The following is a 21,169-nucleotide window of genomic DNA, read 5'->3' on the forward strand; positions in this document are numbered from 1 at the left end:
AGTCAAAAATCCAATTTAAATTCGAAGAAAAAAATGTGCGTTGCTCTTCAATTTCCAACTACATTTAGTTGTACTCAAATTATTTTTAGGTCCAATTAACTTTCAATCGGATTATTTTAATTTTAATTGGTTTATTCCTTACTAAATTTTTCCAAAAAAATACAAAAAACCAATTTATTTGTTTTATAAAATAGTTTTCTTATAAAAAGTGACTATTTAACAAAAAAATATATACTTAAAATATAAAAATTGATTAGAATTAGTGAATTTTGCTAGGTCGGGTTAGTATTCCAGGGAGGGATTAGAAACAAAATTATAACCCACTAGTATTCTATTGAAACTCGGTTCAATTTCAGCCTTTCAGGTTGGATAAAAAATTTGACAGCCAATCCATCACAAATTGATTAGTTGATCACTTTGAGCTCCTTAAAATGTAAACACAAACCAAAACAGAGAATCGGCACACAAGAAAACAGTCATCTAAAAGAATCCGTATCGAATAAACAATCAAATAACGAAAAGCTACAATCGACAGCCTTTCATTCAGTAAACTTAGAAAACATACAAGTCTTTTGATTTCATCGCTCATCCATGTTCAGATATCTCGGGAACCACCATGATTGGATTGCGAAAATGAAAGGCTCGGCCAGTTGATGATGTGTCTACTGCAATGAGGTACATGCCAATGCCAGATATATAAATGATACAAATACATCTTAATAGCAGGGGAAAAGCCTTCAAACTACTGTATAAGTTAATATATGAGCTCCCAGTGGCAATTTCCCTATCTGCTGTTAGGTGCTGTTTTTACTCCCGATAGGCGTTCTCAGTGACAAAGGAGAGAACGCTATCCTATTAGGATCTACACCCACTGTAATTGACCATGACATTCGACCAAATGCTGAAACTTCCCATCAGAAGTCGGTTTCTGTCTTCTTACTTTCACGTGTTTTACGTTGGACGTCACTTGGAATCTTGGCATAGGTTTTGGTTGATCTTGCTTGACATGTGACATTTCTGGAGAAACTTCATAAATGAATTCATCTGCTACATCCCCATCCTCATCTATTTTAAGACGTTCTGCGTACCACTTGAGTCCCTGTGTATGAAGATAGTTGTGCATCAGAAACTTAAACCGGCGGTGTTCTCAATTCAATTTAATACAAGGATAATTGACAACATCAAGGTACAATAAACAAAAAGAAAGTGCAAAATTCTGCTGTATAGAAGGCCACCGAGCTACCTAGTACTAACTGTAATTCACAAACAGTGATCAATTGTCCCATTTACTATGTAACTAACAGGATGTTTATTTATCACTTATCGATATAAAATGGTGTCATGGTGGTAATGTGAATGCGTAGTTATAATTTTCACAAAATGAGTTATGTCATTCTCATGGTAGTGGAGCTCTAACCCAAACATGTGCTTTTCTTCAAAATTTTTATTTACTATCTAACACCACCCTTTTTTCAAGTGGTAATCGCTCGTCCTTGTTCAGATATCTACAGTCCTTTGCTATATCGCAACCTTTACTGTGTTCTATCAGATATCTCAATTCTACTCTTGAATCAGTTGCAAAGTACTCAGGGTGTAAAGCTTGGAAAAAAATAATGACACTTGTAAACTTCGGACCAGAACAAACACAGAAGAAACTCCTTTCAGAAGGCACATCCAAGCTCCAGCATTTAATCCATGCCTCATATAGTGATTCCTATTCTTTGTTCAAGTAAGATGAATTCATTTAACCTGTACCATACGTACTTCACAAGTTCTCCTCAATCTAACACTATGCGAACCATTTGATTGTATGACATTTCCAATTCAGAAATGCTCAACTTGACATTAAAATGACATTGGATTAAGAAAACAATTGAAAATGACTACCGGCTAGAGCTCTATTTAGAAGTCCCTCTGATCCTTAATATGGATGGCCCGATATTTTATATTACGTTTTAGGAATACCTTTATAGGCACAAATCTCAATCCATGCCAATGCCATTCTCTAACTATAAGATTGCCAATTGCCCACACTTTTTTTTTCATGTACTTCAACTATTCATATACAAAGGTAAGTACATGTTTGTGCCAAATCTCAATCTCAATCATGTATATACTCGCTTTGTCGTTTATGCTAAATCCTATTGTGAAAAACTATAATTGTTACCAGTACTAAGGTATTCCTAGGGTCCTAATCACAAAAGGACGATCATTTCAAGAGTAATATGTGAAACCTTACTGACCACATCCTTCGTATTTCAAGATGACTTCAAGGAGCCCCACTTTTGTGATCAGCTACGGAGCAAGATCAAACAACAATTAATTTTATCCCTAGTAGTACTTTCAAAGAGAGGATACATTGCAGGGTTTAACAAATAATACACCATTTAAAACGTCCTAGAATCAGCCAATTATTTATAACTAGACACTAGAGAGCTCTGTCGTATAGTGGTCAAGAACTGAGGATAAGATTGTTAATTTGGTATATCTAGCTTTCAACCTGAACACACAGAAGAAAAGTCATAATCACTAAGACAATCTAATGATTCCAGACTTTTAACATCAATAGCACAAAATTAAATAACAAGTACAGGAAAATTAAGAAGTCAGCAGCCAAGCGAAGCATCTTCTAGCTCACTCCGCACAAGTATAACCTAAAAACTTCAAAGTACTACAAAACACGAGTTATTTTTATCAGGAATAAAGTGATATGGGCAAATGTTATAACTAACATGCTCTATGCTATAGGTACAACATTTTTTATCCTACGCATGAAATCTCAGCAAATGCAGATTCACTATCCAACACATGCAAATGAGTTCCAGCTTTCCCCTAAAGGTCAAAACTCATTTCATGCTTCTTCCTGAAAATTTGAAATATTGCTTCTACTTCGCCTAGTTGAAACGCCTCAACCCGAATATCACCTTCAAGTATCAAGTACAAAGCAGACTCAACTGCCCAAATAAACTATGTTATTGTCACAACTTGCTCATAAAATATGAAATCAAGAGGACTAAGTTGCAGAACATAACATTAGAAGAAAAGGGAAGCTTTCCAAACAAAAATTGAGAAACGGTCAGATCCATATTTCAAAACTGTCCCTTGATACACTAGAATCACACTCCTTGCAACTTTTAGCATCCTTATATTATAGATATCAAATAATAAAACATCATGGCCAGAATTCAGTCAGTGTATTAGTAGGAAGAATCTAATGCTTCAAAAGCGCTAAACAACATAAGTATAGTCTGCATCACCACAAGATGATCGCACTGTAAAAATTTGAGCTTACCGCTAATACGATCTAGGCTGAGACAACCGTGAAGCCATTGTATTGATCACAAATATAGTTTCACGATCGTCACCACAATCTATGTGAGCCAATAAAAACTAAACATTGCAAATACTACCATACATCAGGTGGAAAATATAGGAGACCTCCAAATACTTGGCTCCAGCTTTCAACAAAGAGGTATCTCAAAAATTCTCAACATAATTGGATGATCAAAATCAAAAAGACCTCAATACACAACCAAAAAACACTGACAGTAGAGCCTCCTGCAATACTAGATTGTAGAGAACACCCAAATGATGCAATCAAAGCTATATCCAACATAGATAAGTGTACAATTGTCTAACTTTGCGAATTTATAAAGATTTCCCATGCCTAGTCCCAAATAGAAATTTTCAAGTGTAAAGGATCCCACATGGGTACTTACTACTTATGATCAAACAAGAGGCAGAATATTATAGCATGAATCAAAGCACCAAACTTGAACCACTTATTAATTATCCTCTTAACTAGCTAAAAAAAGTCCCAAAGAATTTGAGTCTTCGAAAAACTCCATCATAATTAGTTCTATTCAACTTCAAAAATTTCACCAAATGATCATCGATACACTCAATCAACCAAACATAACAAATACAAATCACAAAAGATTAAAGCAAAATAAGAAAAATAAAAAAGAGAAATTAGAATGTAACCTGAACTCCCCCATCACCATTACAAGGGACCAAAATGGGACCCACAACAGGACGTTCAACAGGAACTTGAACTGGAACACTGAACCCTTTACGTGGGCCCGTTGGAATTGGGTCAACATTCATCCGATTACGTCGATTTTCATCTGAATTACCATTATTATCATTCGGATCACCGTTCTCTTCTTCTTCTTCTTTATTCTCATGCGCAAACCCTAGAAATCCGGCGATCTTCTTGAAAAACCTCATTTTATATAGAGAAAAAAGTCGCCGAGAAGACGGCGACAGTGAAACTGGTAAAGGTAGATATTATGCGTTGACGGAATTACGGAAATTTGATTAAATCGTAGGAAGAAATTGATTTAGAAACTGGATGGATGATTGATTTGAATTGGGTATTCTAATTATTGATTGCTTTGAAAAGGGGATTTTGCGAGTTTGTGGGTTTGTCTCTTTTGTTAATAAACTTTGTTGCTTTTCTTCACTGCCTTTTGAGTTTGGGTTTTCTGATTGATGATATACAACTAAACTTATTACAAGTACAAAGCACTCCAATTCTATTTATTAGGAGTATATTATATATAGTAGAAATTGTTTGTTTGGCTACATACAAGTATTAAAGTTTTAGAGGGCATTTGAGTAATTCATGATGTTTACTCGAGCCGTGCTAGGCTATTGTGTGTCCTGCCAAGGCGAGTTTTTTGCCTGGGCGGGTAATGCCTAGGCCAACTTAAGACAAATGAAGGTGATACGACACGAGCATGTAAGGCATAGGTCGTGTTGTAGGCCAAAAGTCAAATTTTTTAAATTCTAAAAGTAGTTATAAAATGGTTGGCTTGACGTGTTATGTTATTAAGTTGTGCATTCGGAGCCACATATCATATCGTGTTAATCATATAAAAATGTGTTCGTGGCAAACATATGGTCGTGGCCTATTGCGGTGGTTAGTGGGTTATGTTGTGTTTGCCTACATGTTAAGTCGCGCTAATCGACCCAAACCATGCTCATGTCTAAGTACAAATGAAATCTCTGAGGCATCATATGAATTTGTAAGTATTATGTATTCACAAGAATTACAACATTGTTCCAATGTTTTTGTGTTATGAAGCATTTACATTATTGAAAAAATTTGAGAAAAAAAGAAAGGAAGAAATCATTTTCTTTGTTTGGATACCAACTTTAAAGAATGAATTTAAAGAGATTTTAGAAGCATTTGAAAGGATATCAACATGTATTTTCATCTCATATCCTTTCCCTTCCAAACAAATTAGAGACGCTTCTCGTACTCCTTCCCCTTCCCTTCCATGAATTCCCTCCTAAATTCTTATCTTACATAGTGTAGAGAAGTAGATATCTAAAAAATATTAAGACATTAATCTCCTGTATAAGCTATAAAAAATTTAAAGGGCACCATAAATCAAAGCAACAAAAAAACAATGTCAAAGTCTTAATTCTAACTAAAATTGTCTTTAATCGAAACATCTTAGTAATTTTGAACAATTCATTCATCATTATTATGGGAGAACTATGAAAAATCGAGCTCCCTCGCATGGCTTCCTTATATTTTTGTCAATCATGTCCAATAAACTTGCAAAGATGACTTATTCAATATTGTCACACAAAATGAACAATACAGCACAAACACAAAAGTATTTGCTACCAAAATTCTGAATATTACAAGGATCAAATTCAACAAATCAAGATCCCCATTGAGAGGACTTCACAATAAAAGGTGTAAATTTCAAAACTCTGCACTTCTGTTAGCATAATTCTGAATGCAATTTTTTTCCACAAGACATTTCTTCTCACTGTAAATGTAAATATCATATCAACATATGCTATACTATCAAATATTGAATAAACAAAAATACAAGGGGGTCGAAACATTTGGAGATGAGGCGAAGGAAAGAAATTAGCATTTCCGAGAGCAACAAGCAGAAAATTAGCTGGAAGAGGGTTAATTTGGACTTGATAGCAACTGCAACCAATGCCACAATAAATGTGAGACATCAGCAGCTCCAGAAAATCTCTACAATGTCCTCGAAGAAAAAAGCTGCCTCCTTAATTGTCTGTTTAACACCTGACTTCGTAGGAACCAGCCTTTGTAATGTAACGAACCCATTCAACGGTGTTATAGCCACTTTTCTCCCAGACCTGGAGTGTATAGAAAGATAAGTTAGGATATCATTGGCAATAGAGCTGAATAACACAAACAAAGAAATATACCTTGAGGAAACGAACACGTAACCCTGATGCTGTGAACATTGGAACCTGACAATGCAAAATCACGATCAAATTGTGTGGCAACAGGGGCAGAACTTAGGTCAAAAGTTGAAGGGGGGCAAAGATTTAGATTTTGGACTTCAAATTTGGGTTTAAAAATAAGAGGGAGCAAAGATTTGAACTTGTGACCTCTTGGTTATTAAAATAATAATTTTATCACTAATCCAACCATTATTTTACCACTAACTCAGAATTATTGTAAGGTGGTAACATTGTGAACGATGAGTTGATGACATATTAAATAATGAAATGATGGAACTTTCAAGGATTGCTCCACATGTTTTTGTTACCTGAGTCCCCTCAGAGACAGGATGTTCAAAAAGAATAAATAGCAAAATGAATTAACCCTAATGGTTGGCAACCCTCACTAGACATAAACACAATGTAATTATGGCATTTTCTCTAAACTATTCCCTCAAATTTCCTTTACGAACTAAACACCATCATCATAGAGATGTCTGAACAGGACCTGAATAGGACATCATAGAAGAATAGATACCTGGAATTCCATTTGAATTGGGGGCCTTGTCGAGGATTTCTTCTCTCCCATGGTAGAAATCAACTCCACCTCAGCACTTAACGTCGATTCGGTCTGTCCTGGAAATTTTCTTATCCTGTATACATATTGCATATCAATAAGTTACACTGCAGTCCGCAGCTAAAACAAATAACATAAGTTTATTTAAGTACAAGTGAAGGTAAAACATAACAGGTTCAACTAGACAGGTTTACAATGTTGAAAAGCTTACTAATAATGATAGTCTCACAAGTTACACAAAAAAAAATCGATATGGTTCTTTGCACCCAAACTAGGTCATCCAATTAAAAAATTCAGTAGCAACAATATGATTCCTTACAGTTTACATCATAAAGAGAACTCAGTTTACAGTGAAGAGAACATTTATAATGTGCATAGTATACTGACTGAAATACCATTTTCAGCAATTGATCAGATCTCAGGATCCAAGGTCACTTCCATGACAGATAGGATCCTCAAAAGGGCTTACCAAAAAACACAATGGTATTCAACACAACAGCACATTCACAAATAATGTGAACAAGTACACAAGCCAGGATGCTGAGCAATAATCGACAGGGAACATAAATTGAAAGGACGAACGGGGAAAAACAAAGAAGGAAAAAAAAACTCACTTCCAGACCAAGCTATCTATAGATGGATTATACTTTGCTTTACCGGACGTCACTTGGAAGTTTGTTTTTGCTGTTTGTTTGGGAACTGGGATTTTAATCACCACTCCAAGAGCAAACATTTTTGCACCAAAGACACTCTTGATCTGAAGATTAGAATAGATGATTAATTGTCACAACTCACAAGAGAACATAAAACAGTGAACTGAAGTTTGGCTAAACTAGAGAAGCGGTACGAACCTTAACATTCACTTCCATACGTGTCCTACCCAATTCCTTGATAGTAGGCAATACCCGGAAGGGGAGATTAACACCCTCAGTAATACGATATCTGAAGCATCAAAAGCAGAGGAAATAAAAATTTAGTTCAATACAACATCTGAACTGAAGTACAAGGAGCAAAAGAAATTAGACAAGAGAATATAATTAACCAAACACAATACTAACAACTTCAACCTGGCAGACACTAGATTCTACAATACAAACACAACCTGTTTTGAAATGGAAGTAGATTGCAAACATATACTTCACATGACATTTCATACAACAAAAATTCACTTATACAATGAGTTGTCAACTTACTTCATTAATTCAAATTCACCATCTGGAGGGACAAAACTGACAGTCTTCTCTGAGTTGAATCTTGTCAAATTCACACATTGGTGGAATGTTACATCATCCAACTCAATCGTCTTTCCACTGAGAAAGGGGAGCACAACAAACTATATGAGCCCAACCATATAAATCAATAAAAGCCTTGTCATTTAACAGCTAACAAGCAAAATTTGTATTATAAATACAGCCTCTTAAGTCTGAAGATACACAAAGACTTTCATGCAAAGAGAGCTATACGGGTCCTCAACGTACCACATACATGAATACCAGTCATTCTGCTATATCTACAAAGAAATTAGGCCTTCAGGGTACTTGGCTGATACACAATTGTTAATATTCTCTCTTGGCAATATATGTGGTTTTACACCTCAAAAAGGACCTAATTAATAAACCAAAAGGGCAAGATGTGTTATACGATCATCAACCAGGATATCGAAAGGCAACAAGTACTTCCAGGATCCAGAGCTAACACAAAAGCCAAGTATAACGTGCAAAGGAACACTTCATATATAGCTTGAAGGAACAGTATTAAAAGAGATATGCTGTTACACATGGAATTCTGAGAGCACATGGCCTAAAGGAACACAATTCCTTAGGAGTCAAGTGGCAGCATATTATTTTTTACATTAGCTAGCAGCTTATGAGAAAGTATGAATGTAGTTAGATCTTCTTGAGATGCAACCTTTCCAGTCTGCATTAATTGAGTTACATCATTGCACCATAAAAAAAAAAATTAAAAAAAAGAAGGGGGGGGGGGGGGGGGGGGGGGGGGGGGGGGTTTGATTACATGAAAATTGCTTAGATTTGAATTTTATAGAACTGCAATTCTAGGACCTTAAGCTTTAATTTATAAAATTTCTCATCAAGTCTTTCTAAAAGAGGGTGGCTTTGCGGGTGATACATTAAGTATTTGGTAGTATGATGGCTGTGCTTTGCTATGCTGAACTAAGTGGTGGAACATTGTATAGATCTTTAACAAGTCATACTCCTCAAGACCTATTGCAATCTAACATCATTAATAAACCTTGGTGCTTTACAAATTCTAAGCAAACATCAATGGTATTCCAAAAAGCAGAAAGAAACTAAATTATCAAGAGAAATTTAGACATTGTAGTGACACTGAATTACATGAAAAATACAGATATAATCTACATCACTTTAGGCTTCAAGTAGCAACTGGACTATAATAATAATAAAACAAAGATACTTCCTCTCAAGGGAAGAGCAATCCGACTGCACATAGAATGATTACAACAAAGCTTCACGTAATTGAACATTCATCAATGTTCAACATTCCCATACTGCATGAGAAAACAAACAATAGCCCAGATACTTTGATCATTAACATGATAACAGAATTGCAATACAATAGACAAAACAGTGCAAGCAAAGACAGCAGAGTTTGAAGCAAACTTTTATAAAGAATAAACTAAAGTCTAAGAATCAGGCAAATGAATGCTGGGAAAGAAGATTTTATAAAGATACCTTTTTGCTGGACGTGCTTTCAACTGTGACTCTTTCTCCAAACCAATTTTATCATTCAATCCGAGCTTCAAATCAGGCATTCCAGACAGAAAGCACTTCATAAGAATCTTTCCAGTAACATCACAACGCAGGACACTACCTGCAAAGCTCAATAAGGAATACGAAATCTGAGTTAGCAAAGAGTAACATCCAATACCCCTCCCCAAAACAGCAATAAATTGATCACTTAAAAAAGGAATTTGACATCCTCAACCACCTTTCGAAGACATAAGAAGATTGACACTTTCCACAATATCTAAGAAGACCTGCATAAACAGGTTATAGTTAACAAAAGGGACAATACATATTGCATCTGACACAATGAAGACACAATGATACGCCACCTCATTCTTCTTATAAACTAGACCTTCTCTACGCCAGCCAACGGCACCAGTCACTTGCAGCGTTGCATTCGGCACTGGTTTATCGGTAGGCTGAAACCATGACCCAAGCACAAAACAAAAAACAAGTAAGAATATTGCCAATTAGCTACACTCTAACAGCATACGTATACTAATCCATACATCTCAAATGCAAAATATAAAAATAGTTGTTCGATAATATTATGAAGATGATAAAATCCATACCTTCGATGAAAATGGTGAACGTACACCCTCTTGAGTAATGTAAAGTTTCAAAATTTCAGGTGAGAGATTTTGTGGGTATCCAAAATCCATAATTTCTGCAATTTAGAAATAATCAGTGTATAATAAGATGGCTAGTAAGAATACAAGCATTGCGGATAGAAACACCATAGTACATAGGTAGACCATGTGCCTTTATTCTGCAACTTACATGTGTTTTTTGTCTAACATTTAAGTCTAATCACTTATCCTATTATTATTTTTGAAAGTAAAAGTAATACTGCAAGATATTGTTACATGATTTAGATGCGATTGGGCGTGAAGAATGAATCAAAACAAAGCATAAAAAAGATTCTACGAGATGCATTACATACCATCTAACAATTCATATATCAGGACAAAATTATTTCGAATAGCATCTTCATCAAACTGCCCACCAAAGTAAGATTTGAAAAGATTCACAGCCTGCAGCGAGTTGTAATATCATATTTAGGTAATTTTCACTGAATAATGTATTAAGCCAAAAATTGTTCATCTTGTATTCCTCATCCACAAACTGAAATATATATATATATATATATATATATATATATACATATACATATATATATATACATATATATACATATATATATATATACATATATATATATATATATATATATATATATATATATATATGTATATATATATATATATATATATGTATATATATATATATATATATATATGTATATATATATATATATATATATATATGTATGTATATGTATATATATGTATGTATATGTATATATATATATATATATATATGTATATGTATATAAATATATATATATATATATATATATATATATATATATATATATATATATATATATATATATATATATATATATATATATTAAGATAGCATCTTGTGGAAGATGAAACATATGGATTGGTACGCTCTAAATAAAAAAGAACGAATTACCTCAACAACAAATTTGAAAGCACAAGCCACATTAGCATTGCTGCTCACAACAATTACAATGTACACATTACTAATTCTCATATAAAGAAAAGAGCAGCCTCCTATCTGCCTCACTGGACAAGTACCAAGTTCCTTTGTTTGCATAATATGCATTCGAAACGCATCAACCATGTTGCCCCTATTGACAATCATATAAAAAATCATTTCTTTTGCAGTATCTATTGGGAGATAGTCATTCGGCATACAAAGATATAAATGAAGGCAAAGATCAATAAATAACGTTTCTTTATTTCCAATCCCTCTAGTCTGATCATAACATACCCGGAGATCATAGAAGGGGTGCTAGTGAGACTAAGATCAACTCACAGAGAAGTAATGGCCACCATGTACTCCCTCCATCCCCATGAGTGTGACACTAAGCTAGGGGTGTTAAATTATAGTTAGATAATAAGTCTCCCTCAATCAATATTACAGTCTTTCAATTCCTCCAATCCAGGGCATACCCTAAGCTACTACTCATTTATTTCTACTCTTGACATAACAAACACAAAACACTTGCACAATATCATTCGAAAAACCCGCATTGAGGAGAGAAGTAAACAACGTGATGCAAACTCTAGCCTGTAGTTCTAATTCAATATAAGACCGCTAATTCGAAAAATTAGAATTTCTCAAAATCACGTTAATTTCAATCGTTCAAATCTCAACCAGCACACTGCAACAACAGCTCTTATTGCAAAGATCACGAAGGAACTTTTACCACTTGAAATTTTTAGACCCATTGGCTAGCTATTGAGCAACAAATACCTCACTGAACCGCTGTTGTGTAATAGATTGTATGAGTTCACATTTAGCCAAAAGATAACCCAAAAAGCCTAAAAGTTGTTAGTTACGGCTCACAAAATAAATTAGGTATTAGTGCACTTAAAAAAAATCCCAACTTAATGATCAACTCTAATTCAATATTGCAAACAGTATCACATTACAATATGCAATTCACCCTTCATTAACAAACAAGTCAAGGAAAATATTTACATCCACTACCTTTCACTCTCGCATTCTTTATAGTAATCATTCACAGAAAACTGTAGCAAAATTCAACTTCGACCAATAAATCACATAATTTCCGCTCAATACCAACTAGATCAGCACCATAACCAGCAACAACTAATCACAAAACAATAACTTTTCCAGAGCTTCAGTTAACAATCAAGCTAATCAACCAACTAACTTTAAAAGATTCACATTTAAGTCGAATCAACTTCAATTATCGCCAATAAACTCAAATTTCGAAGAAAAGATAGAAAAAGGTACCCGACATCATCGCGATAGAGGCGATTGATAAGAACATCTCCACGAAGATTCAGGAAATAAATCGCAGAAGCTGCCACCGGCATGTTTGAGCCAGTGGATCTAAATTCCTCTAAAGAAATTCAAACCTAAAAAATAAACTGAAATTTGCAACTGATTAAAAAAGTTTTGCTGAGATCTAGGGTTTTGAATCGTCTTAGCTATTATACGATGCAATTATGGAATCAAAATTGTGAAATTAATTTGCATTTCGCATAAACTTAATGGCATTAAACAATTAATTGAGCTTACGGATTGAAGACCAGAATTTTGGAAGGTACTAACATGGTCAGAAATTCAAAGATGAAGAAGAATGGTCGTCTAACGAGCCTAAAAGGGTAAGATAGGAAATTCATGGAAAATGTTTAGCATAGTCCACGAAGTCACAAGAAGACGGGGGTAGGTAATACACTAATACTAGTACTACAAATTTAAGACTTCTAGTAGTTGATTTAAGTGTCAAAAATTGTTTTCATGATACAATGGAATTCAAAGCTATGTGGGCTAACTCTGATCATTACCATAAAGAACATGCTTATATACCTTAGTTACTACTTTTTCATATACTTTAAGAACATGCTTGTATGTCTTAGTTACTACTTTTTTATATCAGGTTAGACGTGAATGAGCAGTGAACAATTGTTTTAATTGTTTTAAGTTCGAAGTAAATTGTTACATATTGATAAATTTGATGATATTATGATTTATGAGAGTTATGTAGGTTAAAGCGTCAAATAGACATAGAATAGATGATCACAGAAGGGGTCCTTATGTGGTTCACTTTTGAAAGTTTAAAATAGGGATAATTTTCAAAGTTTTTCTAAATATGGTCTATTACTTAAGAAAAGATTTTCAATTAATAAGAAACGTTCTAATACTTTATACAAAATGAAAAATAATATAATAAGTTTTTAATATTTAAGTTCTTAAAAAATAAATGCAATAAAATTTATAAGTTAAATCTGAGTCTTAAAAGTATGAATAAAAATTCAAACTTCAAAATTAAAAATTCAAATTTAATTTAATTAAGGTTAATAAATCCTAACCTCATACCATACCCACCGTAATTTATGACCAATTCCATTGGAAGATGAGTATTCACCGATCACTATTCACTCCAACCATAGTAAAAATCAATTAAGTGGGACACCAATCAAAAAAAGAGCAAAAAAGACAATGGGAAAGTGAGAAAGAAAAAAGCAAAAGACAAGCTCAAATAAAATATCAAAAAAATAAAAAAATGAAAAAGAGAAAGCAAAATATAAAACCCTAAATATCCAAAACCCCTTTTTCACTATATACTCTCACTATACTTTGCATTTCCCATTTCCATATATCTAGCTCCTCCATTTCCCATTCTTTCTTGGTTTTTCCTCCATTTTTCTTCACTTCACTAGACTATCTTGAAAAATCCAGCCTTTTTTCCTTTGATTCTTTCAAGAGTCTGTTGTTTGAAAGCTTCCATTGATGGAGTCTAGACCACCACCATCCCACCACCACCACCACCAACCACCACCACCACATCATCAGCACCATCATCAACAACCACCACATGGGATGATGATGCAACATCATCAACACCATCAACAACACCATCATCAGCATCAGCATCAGCATCAGCATCAACATCAGCATCAACATCATCAAATGATGCATAACTCTCCTCCGTCATCAAACCCTACTCCACCTCCTTTACAAATGATTGCAACTCCCAATTCATCTTCACTTCAGAACAATCGTTTCCCATTTGCTTCACAAGTTGTTACACCTACCCATCCAAATCAATCTTCAAAGAGTCCTATAACTTCCGGGGTTGAAAACACTCCTTATTCTGGTGATGGGTTAAGAGGGCCTACATCTGGGTTTGTTATTGACCCTAATTCTTCTTCGTCTTCACACAAAAAGAAAAGGGGTAGACCAAGGAAGTATTCTCCTGATGCGGGTGGGAATAACATTGCTTTAGGGTTAGCTCCTACTCCTATTTCTCCTGGAATTGGTGGGGGACAGGCGGACTCTGGTGGGACGGCTCCGTCTTCGGAGAATGTCTCCAAAAAGCATCGCGGGCGGCCAGCCGGTTCAAGTAAGAAGCAATTGGATGCATTAGGTGAGTTGGTTTTGAATGAAGTTTGGTTGGTTGTGGTTGTTGGTTTGTGTTTGTAATTTGTATAATATGTTTGATTTGTTTTATGGGCAGGTAACTGTGGGGTTGGTTTTACGCCGCACGTTATCTTGGCGAACGCTGGGGAGGTATGTGTGACACTTCATAAATGAATGGTAATTTTTGGGTGATGTACTTATTCAATTGATTTATCATGATCTGAATTTTTTGATGATCTTTTAGATGCGTTACTAATAATGTTATTCATGTTCATGATATGATGAAATTGAGCCCTACACTATCTATGATCAATGATTAGTGCTAAAAGATTTGCTTGAACTGTTGAACACTTGTGATCCATAAACAGAAACAATACTAATCAAGTTTCAACAATTCAAAGCAGTAAAGATCAATCAAAAAAGTACACAACGATTTAATGTGCTTCACCCTTAATTGGGCTATGTCCATGGCTAGTCTAGAAACTCCAAAGGAGCTTGAAGGTGCTACAATGAAGGAAGGACACAAATGGGAAAAAATATTTTAGAGAGAGAGAGAATATCCTAAGCAATCTAGAGAGAGAATGAGGGTATGAAAACTGATGTCATCCTAATCTATGTAATTAAACCTATTTATAATACAAAGGCCTTAAATAATTACAAGCATAACAACCTAAAACAGAACAATAAAGAAAAGATGAATTAAAACACTTGAGCACCTTAAGCTGTGTCGGCTTTTTCTTGGCCAAAGGAGTCGACTTTATCTTCTGCCTCAAAACTCAGTTTTTGTTTTTAAATCCAACATTGCCAATTCCAAATTTACCCCTTATTAATACTCTTCTTTGCTTAGCTTATCAGGGGATGTAATTAAGGACCAAGACACCTTAATTATAACATGGTATCTGATTTTATATTGGTTTCAATTGCTTATGTATAATGGAAATCCCTCATTTGTGTTTAGGGAATGGAATTTTAACGAAGTGTGTGCAATTTACCTAGCAATTTCTTCTTTTAGGCATAGGAATGGTTTTTTAATCTTCATTGTATGAGGACTGCAGAGATGATGTACATTTTCTAGCAATCACTCGACTTATTGGGAGGGGAAAAGGTTTCAGGTGGCAATTCATGGGAGCATTTGGGCTAAACAATATGCGGGAAGCATATTTGGAATTACTCGATTTATTGGGAGGGGAAAGGGTTGCAGGTGGTAATTTCCGAGAACATTTGGCCTAAGTATATTTGGAAGATCTATGTTTGGAGTGTTTATTTTTGAATTCCAGTCCTTTAATAGTGTATCTTAATGAACAAGACGACATGTGAATATACTACACAAACTTGCCAATGCTGCATAGCGTAGCCACATTATGTGTGTTGGTTTATTATTTTTCTTGATGGATTATGTTCAATAGTTAATTAAAGTGATGAACTTAGACTTGTATTGATTGGGCCTTATGTTGTTAAAGGGGGACCTTTCTTGAGGTGTCGAGATAAGTTTAAATTTATGTTATTATGTACTCAATAGTTTTCGTTTTGTTATAGAAGTTGTGACCATGTCTGTAACTCCATGTACCAAGTCCCTTGTTAATGATGAATGTAAAACAAGTGCCGCTGTTGGATTGGGCATGTCATTAATTTGATAAAAATAAAAAGAGAAGAAAATTTCAATAGGAAACTCAAGAGTCCAGACGAGACAGATTTTTCTCCGGGTAAAAATGACAACCTTTAAGAACATGTTAAAGGCATATTTTTTAGTATATGTTATTAGGCTGAAATCAGAAGTTGTTTATTAACTTGCAAAAATGATGTATTATATATGAAAATGACTACTGTACCGTTTTTAGAAGGTTGAATGCTTGAAGTGTTGGCTTAGAGACGAGCTCAATTATGCCGAATGGGTTATTCACCTTTGTTGTAGTATGTCATCCTTCTGATGTGGTCATGAAACTAAAGGACATAAATACCATTGTCTGAACTAATGTTGTTGTTTGTTGCCATTAAATTTTTAATAACGTGCCTTTTCCTTTTATGATTTTGTTGTTAATTGAATTCTCTATTATTATCCCTATATGGAATGTGTTGTTCCCCTAAGGATCTTTATATGGTATAGGTTTTCTAGTTGTTTCATGTAATAAAAGGTTAGAAGCTGTAAACCTGTAAATCATAAATCATAATGCAATATTATCAATGTGAGAAGTCCTTAAATCTGTCCCTAAGCTGATATGAAAATTGGTTAGTCTTTTTGATGTCGAGTTTAAAAAATTAATGGATATTAATAATTAATAATAGTAAAAGGCTCTTGACACTTTGTCTATTGTGATTTGGTTACATATATGCCAAAGATGCTCAGAGTTTTTATTCCATAGGAGTTCCTTTTTGTTGATGCAACTCTACTTGTAGAATTTGGTGATGATGGGCTAAAATGAAGCACATAGGCTTATGCCTGAGTCCTACATCCAATTATTGATTAATTCAAAACAATCCACACTGTTGGAGACTTGGAGTAACTTTCTCATAATAATCCAAAGTATGCTTTTTACTAAAAAATTTGGAGTATTTTGAGAAGAAGAATAAAACTTCGGATCATTAAGAAAAAGTTATTCCAATAGTAATGAAATATGTCGAGTTAATCTATATTAGGGATTATTTTGAGAGAACGAGTCATACTGGAGATCAATTTATACAAATTTCCTAAAAAATTTCGGGGGGATAACTCAACGTCTTAATAAATCACGTCTTATAGAAAACTATATTCTTAACCACTAAACCATGTCATTTTATTGTGCACATTGGACAATATTTTGGTGTTATAAACAACCGAAAATTTTCAAAGGGTCAGGTCCTTTTGGACCTCATAGAAGATCCGTCTCTGCCATTGAGAATTGACAACTTTCCATAGAGAACAACTTAAGTTAGTAAACTGAAATCATGATATTAAATCATGTATCATTAAGATTCAGGATGTATTGAACAGCAGTAAATGACTAAATTGTCAATATGTTCGATTTGAGATGAACATTTTGTATGAACTAGAAATTCTCCTTTAAACTTGTATTTCTTTTTCTTATTATATTGGTATTTTGTGCTCTGCTTGCAGGACCTTGCATCAAAGATTGTTGCATTTTCTAAGCAGGGACCACGTACAGTCTGCGTTCTTTCTGCAAATGGTTCCATCTGCAATGTGAGTCTTCGGCAACCTGCAGGAGGTGTTGTGAACTATGAGGTGCGTTCTTACTTTATCAGATATTATTAGCTTATCAGTAATATAAAGACTTCACTACAAATTCCTTCTTTTTCTCCTGGTATTTGACTGCAAGATGGAGTCATCATATGCCCAAGCATTAGTTTGAGTTGACCTTAGTTTTTCTCTCCACCTTTCTTTCCCACATATCACAGGAGTTTATCCAAATTTAGCTTGTAATTTCTATTTCACACAATTATAAGGTTAGTGCCATACAACTTTGAGGTTGAAGAGATAAATTTTTTGGTCTAGGTTTTCGTAGAATTGTGTTGAATTTGAAAGTTTGAACTGTCATCAAATTTGATTTTGTTGGAAATGATAAGTGAAAATTTGGTCAATAAGATATGCCGACTTTGTTTTAGTTCGAATTGTGTCACTATCATAGTGGGGCGTTCGTTAGTTTTTTTTTTGTCTTTCTTTGGATGATGAGTGTGGGCTAACAAGGTACACAACCTCTATGTTTCCGTTTTTCTGTCTTTTGAGATATGCACGGTTATCAGGATGTTCTTTGAATGGATTGTAAACCATTTTGAAGGGTATCATATTAAATATCAATATGTTGTCCTTTTTACATGGACTTGTTTCTTCTAATGTTTGCAGTTACATGATGGAACATAAATGCCAACCCCATTTTTTTTAGGATTAAGCCTTTTAAATTGTTGTGACTAATTTTAATATCCAATTTGAGTAGTAATCTTTTCGTTTTTGAACTAAACTAGCTTATTGATCGAAGCACTTCTTCATGCATATTAGGAATTTGGTATCTTTGAAGCTTGTACATATGTGGAGAATATTTTTGATTGAAGATATTAGAAATTTATAACAGTTGCAATGTACAGATCATTTGGCAGTGTTTTTCTTGCATGTAAACTAGTTGGAAGTCCAACTCCAACCTATATTTGTATCGTTGAGATCAAACAACCAGTTAACTTGTGTGAATGGAGTTTGGACTCTTGGTAGTTGAACTACTGGTTATTGCTGATTTATTATGATTTAAAATAATTTTACGATAATTTAAGGTATTTTGGTCTCCTGTTATGTTTGGAAGAGATCGTGAGCATTGAGACGGATACTCAGCCAATAATAGACATCCGTAACCTGCTTTATGATCTTCATGCTTATTTTCTGTCTGGGACCTGGGTTATTTTTCCTTTTCTTTTTTTTTGAAATTCTGGGACTTGCGTTTTGGATTCTCAGTATCTTTGTTGATTGTTTTTGACATAACTGCAAGTTTATACTTGTTTTACAGCATTCAATCTTCTTACTTTTTATCCAGCCCTGTTCTATTTTTTTAATATTCCTAAATCCTCATCCCTTGAGACCGTTTACTGTGTATATGAGCATGCAAGGGTCAAGTTCATTCTACATGCTGCTAGTTGGTCTATTTTTTTCTTATTGGTGGAGTTTGTGATACCTTTGTTGCAGGGACGATATCAGATTATTTCTCTATCAGGCTCGTTCCTGTATTTAGAAAATACTGGTGGCCAAGTCCACACAGGTGACTTGAGTGTTTCCCTGGCTGGAGCAGATGGCCGTGTATTGGGTGGTGGTGTAGCTGGGACCCTGGTGGCTGCAAGCCCTGTTCAGGTATATACCCTTGTTTTTTAGTCCTCAGTTGTACTTTTTGCCCTTTGGCTGATGGTTTCCTTCCTATTTTCCTGAATATGTCATTCTATTTTGGCTTCTTACCTCGTAGAGGAATATACTACACATCAGATTTATCTCAATTTTCTTCTTCTGAGGGGAGAGGTGTTTCCTTATGTAGAAGCAACATTTTTTCTAGTTTAACTTGGGAAATTATCACCGTGATGCTATGCCAGGGGTAAATTATGGAAATATAGTTATTCTTGAGAACTTGACATTGTGTACATCCAGCCCCTAACTACGTCTAGGTTGTAAACTGAGAATTGTTATTCTTGAGAATTGAAATGAGCAAGTAGGTTGTCAATTGAGAGTGCTAACCCATAAAGAAGTTATACTGAAATCATGAGTTTGAGAAAGTTCGAGAAGTCCTTGGGAAAAAACCAAAGATAATGTTTTTTGTGTGCTTCACTCGGTACTTTTGTGCATTTTCGTAGAAGTCTTTCTCAGGCAATTTTCCTATATTGGGTTCGTTTTGTTTCTTGCATCCTAACACTGAAGTTGCTGTCAGATTATTGTGGGTAGCTTTATTGCAAATGGGAAGAAGACAAAGTACATGCCCTCAGTACCCCAGTCTCACGTCTTGAACTTTGGTTCTCCCGCACTACCACCTGCTGAAAGTCCTCCCTCCGAAGAGGTTTCAAGTGAAGAGTCCGAAGAGAATGGTGATAACCACCTTGATAGGAACATGGGATCTTACGGAAATTCTAACCACCCCGTTCATAATATGCAAATGTACAATCCCATGGGCTGGCCTAACTCCTCTTCAAAGATGCTTTAAAACTAGACAGCTGATCGTCTTCTTGGTATTCACTATTCAGAGGCTGATTCTAGATTCTAACAGGCAGAGTCTAAAAACGTATATTATAGAGTAGTATCTGGGTTATCTTTTCTCCGTTAATTGTAATTCTCTAAAGATCCTTCATGTTCCCCTCCTCCCGTGTATGAGTGTAGGTAAATGAGATTATTACCCGTGTTTGTAAGCTGAGTTTACCGCCCCTCATTGGCATCGTTTGCACATAGTCATCAGTATCCGGTCTTATTAATGATTTTTCAATCGGATGTCGTTTGGGGTTCCTAACCTGTATTTTTAGGAATGATTGTGTAACCTGGGTTTCGAGATCGAATTGAATTTGAATTGGAGTGTTGGTTGATTAGTGTTGTGGAAGTATTGGCATATGAATCATGTTTAACTTGTTCTTCCCAAGTGGGGATTCCTGAAAGTTTTTGATTGTACTTCTTTGCTTCTATGCTTTTCTTAAAATTTTGTAGACCCCACCAACCTGTTTTCATAGATTTGTCAATTCTTGTCATAGTTTACAGATTAGAACTTGACACTAGACATCTTTTTCATTGTTGTTGGTTAGTTGCCATTCATTCAAGCAGCAAAATGCCATTGAATTATGTTGTCTACTCCCAGAGTATAATGTGCCAAGCCTTCTTAGCCACCCCCCTAATGTTCATTGTCCCCATTTTGATATCAACTCTTTCTTTTAGGCACTTCATTTCTTATGAGACGGAAGTTGTAAAATGTCGTTGGGGCGTTTGTTAATGAAGATGAAAAGTAAATTATGACACAAATTAAATAAGTATAATTTTTGTCGTCTCATGGTTTCTTTCCTTGTACATGTGTTGTTTTGAATTAGTTAAGTATCTGAGTTAAATATTAATATAATGTCGAATTTAGAATAGCTAAGGTTGATAATTGAATTTTATTATAGTTATAATATGTTTTGT

General features: G+C 34.6%; 3 protein-coding genes across 3 annotated transcripts; 1 reads left to right on the top strand and 2 right to left on the bottom strand.

Moving 5' to 3' along the window:
- Nucleotides 1-260: 260 nt before the first annotated feature.
- On the bottom strand, nt 261-4,541 carry LOC130800767 (uncharacterized). Its single transcript, XM_057664403.1, has 2 exons — nt 3,985-4,541; nt 261-1,099 (listed from the first exon to the last, which is right to left on the bottom strand). The coding sequence occupies exons 1-2, from the start codon at nt 4,228-4,230 to the stop codon at nt 863-865; spliced, it is 483 nt and encodes a 160-aa protein (XP_057520386.1). The 5' UTR covers nt 4,231-4,541; the 3' UTR covers nt 261-862.
- A 1,071-nt stretch (nt 4,542-5,612) lies between these two features.
- On the bottom strand, nt 5,613-12,968 carry LOC130801787 (AP-2 complex subunit mu). The gene is made up of 13 exons (XM_057665671.1): nt 12,424-12,968; nt 11,110-11,287; nt 10,511-10,601; nt 10,140-10,234; nt 9,897-9,986; nt 9,770-9,818; nt 9,514-9,652; nt 7,996-8,112; nt 7,654-7,744; nt 7,417-7,559; nt 6,764-6,878; nt 6,208-6,252; nt 5,613-6,135 (listed from the first exon to the last, which is right to left on the bottom strand). The coding sequence occupies exons 1-13, from the start codon at nt 12,504-12,506 to the stop codon at nt 6,055-6,057; spliced, it is 1,317 nt and encodes a 438-aa protein (XP_057521654.1). The 5' UTR covers nt 12,507-12,968; the 3' UTR covers nt 5,613-6,054.
- Nucleotides 12,969-13,725: 757 nt separating this feature from the next.
- Nucleotides 13,726-20,655, top strand: LOC130801788 (AT-hook motif nuclear-localized protein 8-like). The gene is made up of 5 exons (XM_057665672.1): nt 13,726-14,563; nt 14,654-14,706; nt 17,648-17,773; nt 19,217-19,378; nt 19,944-20,655. Exons 1-5 carry the CDS (start codon nt 13,927-13,929, stop codon nt 20,211-20,213), a joined length of 1,248 nt encoding a protein of 415 aa, XP_057521655.1. The 5' UTR covers nt 13,726-13,926; the 3' UTR covers nt 20,214-20,655.
- The last annotated feature ends 514 nt before the right edge of the window (nt 20,656-21,169 follow it).

The sequence above is a fragment of the Amaranthus tricolor genome, chromosome 15 (assembly GCF_026212465.1).
Source record: "Amaranthus tricolor cultivar Red isolate AtriRed21 chromosome 15, ASM2621246v1, whole genome shotgun sequence".
Taxonomy (NCBI): Eukaryota; Viridiplantae; Streptophyta; class Magnoliopsida; order Caryophyllales; family Amaranthaceae; genus Amaranthus; species Amaranthus tricolor.